Source organism: Dermacentor albipictus, unplaced genomic scaffold (assembly GCF_038994185.2).
Source record: "Dermacentor albipictus isolate Rhodes 1998 colony unplaced genomic scaffold, USDA_Dalb.pri_finalv2 scaffold_29, whole genome shotgun sequence".
NCBI classification, from domain to species: domain Eukaryota; kingdom Metazoa; phylum Arthropoda; class Arachnida; order Ixodida; family Ixodidae; genus Dermacentor; species Dermacentor albipictus.
In genome coordinates, this window is record NW_027225583.1 from 3,594,384 (window position 1) to 3,601,162 (window position 6,779).

Genomic DNA, 6,779 nt, shown 5'->3' on the forward strand with positions numbered 1-6,779 from the left:
TTATCTAATGCCTGAATTTGATTTTGATCACTGTAACAACAACGTGCTCAACACACGTCAGAAATATACGTGCGATCGTTTCGTAATGCTTGCAGCATCGCACTGCTGCATTGCTCCGGAAACGACGTTCGGCAATACGCCCGTCATTCAATTTTCTTTTCTTTCGCGGAAGAAGAAAAAAAATGTTCAGTTTACTCAAGTCTATTGTGGACCAAATAAAGTTGTCTCACTCACTCACTCACTGACTCACTCACTCTTTCGCGGAGCTGTTCGTCAAGACAGCAGCGGCACCCTGCAGGTATGCCGCCAGAGAAGTAGCAATGGAAGCTTCATTTCAAAGAAAGCAGTGTACGTCTATTACAAAGGCCTCTCGCGAGCCCATTGCAACCAGGACAAAAAGAAAAATCTGATATATCCGTCGCGACTCGACAACACTCGACCAGACACTGCGACGTGTCGATGTCGGCGTTGTTGCCAGACTTGCAATGGAAAACACACAAGCAGTTTTCGGATTTTTTTTAATCACCGTTTATTTGAACGCGCGCATGCGCATACAAGCAAAAAAACATCACTTCTGCGGAAAACCCACAGAATTAGAATAAAAGGGGGAAAAAACTTGATTTGAAATTCTTCTCCGCCTGAGAACATGACACATGAGCACGACACCGGAACGTAATTTTCTGTTACGCACAGATTACAGAAAATGACTGTGGACAGACTATAGAAATGACGGGGAACATCGTAGCGTCTTTATATGTGTTAAAAAAGCAGAGAAAGAAAGTACGAAACAAGATGTCCCGTTGGCCTTTGCATCGGCGGCACAGCGTGGTCGCGTTTTAGGAATCCGGCCGGATCGTCCCGGCCGCGCGAGAGAATCGAATCGACGCCGACTCAGCGACGTCTAATGCGGTGGGGGGGTTCCCGCGAAGTCGATTCGGGCCTGGCGAAAATGTCACGCTCGGGGTTCAGCCACTCCGGCAGCGGCGACGCCCTCCCGGGTTCGATGATCTCGCACAAGATGGCGCACGCCTCGTCCGCCGAGAGAATGTCCCACGTGGCGTCGGCCGCGATGAATTTCGTCATCTGCCGCACGCTGAGCGCCAGGAACTTGAGCTTGGGCAGGAACTTCCTCACAGCGGCGGCGACTGTCCCGCTGTACTCCCAGTTGGCGACGTCGGGACCGCACTGCGCGCCTGCCCAACGGAGCACGGCCTTGATGACCACCTTCGTGGGAACGCCCTGCACCTGCACGGGTGGAGTCGCGGTATAAGTGGAACGTCATACTGGTCGTGATATAGACCAAAGTATATGGACTGCGCGAGGGAACAACGGTTCGCCACTAACCGTCGCACCAAATTGGGCCACTGAGTATTCGGTAAAGTGTACACACTGCCTTTCTTTAACTATATTCTTTTGCAAGCCGACATTGGTCACTGTTAGTAGAAACGCTTACGTGCTTCAGCAAAACTTTTTGTTGGGCTAGTTGGCGCATGTGACTGAAGTACAAAGCGCCAAACAGACGACACAAGAAGAGACTCGGACGAAGAGCTCGTCCGTGTCTCTTCTTGTGTCGTCTGTTTTGCGCTTTAGTACTTCAGTAACTTACACGCTCGATTGGAGCACTGAGTATGTGCCAGTAGGATGTGCGCCACTCTTCGATGGACGTCTTTGACGCCATGTTGAGTATAACTAGGTATGTGCCACTGGGAAAGTGCCACTCTTGAATGACGAAAACAATAAAGCTTTAAGCTTCCCCAAAGCTGCACGAAAAACGAAATAACCGACGTCGCTAAGGTTCCTCAGGGACAGCGACCAGACGTTTTAGCAGGCTGCGCCACAAACGCACTGCCTGTGCGCCGCTTTTCAACGAACCTCTCGCCAACTTGGGTCACTCAGAATGTCCCATTGGGTGTGCGATGCGACAGAACAATTCTAAGCGTTCGCACACAGTGGCGCGCCAGGAATTTCGGAGGCCACGCACATGATTCGTGACGGCCGCGTTGCATGGTGCGCAGTGTTGTTAACCAAGCGCTGAAGAGGAGTCCCGTTGCAGTAAGCGCATCACGCGTAAGTTGTTTCGATGGTGCCATTGCGTTGTGCCGCTATATTGATTCAATGATAAACGCATTACCGTCGGCAGTAATCGTGACATGGGTTCTGCCGATTTTTCTTCTCTCTCTATTTCTAAGAAGCGAAATGCGCTACAGTAGCATTCGCGTGAACGCATCTTCTGATCCGAGCAGCGGCATATTTGCTGCGGCATGATTACACTGTTGCCGACTGCATATGTAACAAGTAGAATGCGCTAACAATTTACGCTATCTGCGCTGTTACGCGTCTGCTACAAGTTCCGCCAGGCTTTAGACAGGAACTTGGCGGAAGGCTTGGCCATCAACACCCACATGTCGCAAGGACTTTGCGTTTCGGTAAACTTAAGTTGGTTTGTGCGTCACTTACTTCATGCGTATAAACAATGACTTACCCTGTCCAAAACGAAGTTCACCGTCTGCTCCGTGGAGATCGTGAAGGCAGCAGACGACAGCACGGATTCAGCGTTATCCAAGATCACGTCTTCCACCACGTCGTCTTTGACTGCACCGTAAGTCACGAACGAGTAGTCGATCAACGTGCAGACGTCGTCTGCTTCGAGGTGACTTTCAATATATTCGGTGCAGGTGTTGGCGAGATCTAGGAAGCGGTACTTTTCAGCCGCGTCTCTTGTGTAGATGGCATCTTCGATGTTGTTAATAGCGGACCGTCCTGTGTACACGTACCTGTAAGGAAGTAAAGGGAACGAAAGCAAGGGGTGAGAAACAGACGGAAGGACGGAATCACGTGGTAAAATTTCGTGGAGATGAAACAACTAGGGACGATTGTCTTTCGCCTAACGTAATGGAGAGATACCACACTGGACACCATTTTGGTCGCACTCAGGTTATGCAGCGAGATGGCATATTACGGTCCATATCTTTTAATATAACTGAGCGATGTAATTGCCTCGCTTTCAGAAAAACAAATGCGAATGTTCCTTCGTTTGCGATGTGGAAAGAGATAAGAGCGGGAAACGTATAAATTAAAGGCGGGGATGTTAACCAGGACGGAGCCCGGTTGGCTACCCATGCACTGGGGAAGGGAAAAGGGAGGGAAGCATTAAGAGAAGAAGAGAAAGTCCACTGTGAATATCGCCGACGTGGTAACAGTTTTCTGCTCTATATCACTGACGAAAACTCATGTAGGATCACAGACGGTCACCCAATCCAGTAGCTTTCAAATATCGCAGCAGCGCTTTTATGACGTTTTGTAGCTGCGAAATTCGAGGCCATGGTCTAGAGATCTTGTTCAAGGTGATCGGTTTTCTATCTAACTGATCCAGAGCTGTGCAGAGGTCATCAGAATGTATATTACCAACTTCGGGTAATATTCTACGGAGGAGGTATTTTATAGGAGTCCACCTAGTGGACTGTCCATTTCGGCCGCTGCTGATTGGCTGGGGCCTCTCGTCTCCTTCTCCCTCGTACAGCTGCATCCAATCAGCAGCGGCCGTAATGGACAGTCCACTAGATGGACTCTTACAGAATACCCCCGCCCCCTACCCCCAGGTCTTTGAATACTATGACATGAACAAGGCAATAAATTACGCAATTACTGACTTGAGAAGCCCACGGAAGCCATCGGGGTGCAGGTCCCTGATGAGGACGGTGTCCCGTTCGCGGAGCGGTCCTTCAAACATGGCGCCAAATACGTCACTGCGCATGGCCAACAGCTGTTTGTGGGCCTTGAAGGTCCTGGACACGGAGTAGGGGCCGGACCGCACGACGAACACGACGTCGGCGTACCTGCCGCTCTCCAGGAGGTCAGCGAAGTCCAGCTGCAAAGACACAGAGGCGCCACTTTAGCATCGCTTTAGATTGAAAAAGAAAAGAAAGAACAAAATAGTTTATTGCGGCCTATTGTTGCACAATATGGTATACAGTGTCATCTGCATCAGTAGCCTACGTGGCTATTTTTGGATCCACGACACGAAGGTCAGTATTTATTGCCATCCAGAGCAAGAAGCAAGAACACGTAATATTGTGTGTGGCCTTTAAAGTTATTGTTGCGTGATGGTACAATAGCTGGAAGATTTTTGTTTTCCTTTTTTATTGAAGGTAGATGTATCATTTCAGATTTTAGCACTGAGAAATATATAGGGAACGTTGACCGTACCTATAAATTATGAGTTTTCGGCAAGCTACGATTATTGTTTATCCTGTGCGAGAAATATTGATGAGAGATCTGGCTTGTTCTCGATTAGTATCACGTAGATACAGATAGCTATAACACAGTTCTGGCTTGTACGTGATTAGTATCACGCAGATACAGATATGTATAACACAGATAACTGTGTTATAGCCCGTCGCTTTGATATTTGCCACCACGTAAATTATGCCAAAACTTAAAAATAATTAAGTGCCACGTAGCTAGACAAAAAAACAATGTTGCTCACCATCGCTTGGATTATATGAGACGTGTTTTCGGAGTTAGCGTAATGAGATAGCTAATAATAATGATTCAACTTCTCAAATATTATATTCTCAGCAAAGTGTCAATGAGACAACTGGGAACCATCCTGAAAAATTCGCATTTCAGTTTTCCGTTGGCCGATACGGGCGACAGAAATGCTTTCACAAGCCCGAAAAAAAAAAGTGTTCTAAGAACCAAGAAGGGCAGAGGTTGGCTTAATGGCACTGATTTGTCCGTCAGCATACAAGAATTATATAATCCCGTTTGCTGGTTCTTGCATTCGACGCACATCAAACCTTTATGTCGTCCGCAAAGGTATTTGCCGAGATGCCGAAATACCCTATAGCGGCATACCCGCCAAACTAAAGATGGGTATAGACAGACAAAAATTACTTGGCTGTAAAAGAGCCCCATTGCCGCTCGCATGTAATGGCGCAGAACATGGAACACATGCGCCATGAACTCCGGCATGACGTTGCAGTTTAGGAGGTACCCGCATAACGCTCAAATTATCGAAAACCGTGATCTAGTATTTACGTCATATCCGCTGACAATCAGGGGTGCACCAGCATCTGCAGCAAAAATGTCGGATCTCTTGAAAAGCCTATAGTTTAGGACTGAACAGCTATGCCGGGCAAAATCTGACGATTTAAATGCGGGCGGAAGCGTCACGAGAAGCTCGTAAAAACAGCTGTTCGTGACTACGAAACCAACAACAAAAAAAAAGTTGTCATCCCCGGTTGCCGAGAGCGGCACGCCACATACAGCGCGAGGCCCTTCGGCATGACCTCCGAGATATAAAGCGGCGTTCGCGGCACGCTGAAAAATCTCGGAGTCTGCGCTCTAGGACTCACGTCATAGCGACAACCGCCAGGTGCACACGTCGTCTGCTTAGGTACCTTTAGGTCTAAGAAGAAGCTGCTAAGAAGAAGACTACGCAATCACCAGACACACGCTGCTTCGCCAATATATTGCTTTAGCGGCATGCAGCACTTATTTAACTAGAATGGCGCTCTTTGGCCATACCTGTCCCTTGCACCATTAAACATAAAAAATCATAGCACTAATCTATACTGAATTTAGCCAATGTGAAATCTTATTGTAGTTGCTGTTTATAACTGGCGGTTTCGATTCACCCGCAGACGTCATTCTAGCTATAGTGTGTCTCGCTAACGTTACCCCAGCTATGATGAGCGAAAAACAATAAAAAAGAAACAAATACAAAACACGGTTATAAGAACTACGGTGTACAGTCTTCAGACATGTGGCGAAAGAATACCGTATGTTTTATAATTGTATGCTGCACAGTTGTTTTTTTTTTCATCATTGTTAACGGCGTGACTAACATTAGCTGGGAAAAATTGTAAATGATCGTGTTGGTAAATGGTGTATTCACTAAAACTGCGCAGTAAATTTGCATTGACCGCACCCATGCCCACTAGATAAAGCCAGTATTCGTATTTAGCCCGATATCGAAGTAATGAAACCGATTTCAAGGTAGCTGCTTCCCACATCCTCGCAAATGTAGACGCATGCAATGTATTTTCCATTTCCCGAGCTTCAGTGGCGTAGCCAAAAATTTTGTTCGGGGGGGGCTACACCACTGGCCCAATATATATATATATATATATATATATATATATATATATATATATATATATATATATATATATATATATATATATATATATATATATATATATATATATATATATAGCTGCACGTTGCAGCTCAGCCTCCTCCTTAAGAGGAAGCTTTAGCTCGGGTGCTCCTATTTAAGTACATGTAGAAGGGGAATTCGTTTTTCCCTGCAACCACTTCACCAAATTTGAGGAGGTTTATTACATTTAAAAGAAAAAGTTTAATTCTATTGACTACTGGCTTCGAATTTTTCATCTAGGTGGTCAATTATTTACTCAAAATTGGCCAAAATTGAACATTTTCAGAAAACGAAACTATCAAGTTTAAAACTCCGTGACTCAACAATGAAAAATGGTATCACAATTTTGTGAATTGCATCTAATAGTACATCTACAGCGGACAAAATAGATATGTTACACATGAATCTCAAAAAAATTTAGTGTTGTGGAAATACAGCTTTTGCAGAACCCTTGTACACAACGTAACCAATTCACGTAAGAGACAAATTGACACAGCAAACTTGTCCGCTTTGACTGTTATAATAAATGCCGTTTACAGAACCACAATATCTGTTCTTCATTCATATAGCTATTAGTTTGTAAACGTCGTGCTTCTATTTTTTCAAACTTTCGAAT

The 6,779-nt window shown here is 45.7% G+C and overlaps 1 protein-coding gene across 1 annotated transcript; it reads right to left on the reverse strand.

The window, feature by feature from the left end:
* Positions 1-521: 521 nt before the first annotated feature.
* LOC139052701 (BTB/POZ domain-containing protein 6-like) lies at positions 522-3,756 on the reverse strand. The gene is made up of 3 exons (XM_070529750.1): positions 3,651-3,756; positions 2,483-2,774; positions 522-1,245 (listed from the first exon to the last, which is right to left on the reverse strand). The coding sequence occupies exons 1-3, from the start codon at positions 3,752-3,754 to the stop codon at positions 892-894; spliced, it is 750 nt and encodes a 249-aa protein (XP_070385851.1). The 5' UTR covers positions 3,755-3,756; the 3' UTR covers positions 522-891.
* Between the last annotated feature and the right edge of the window lie 3,023 nt (positions 3,757-6,779).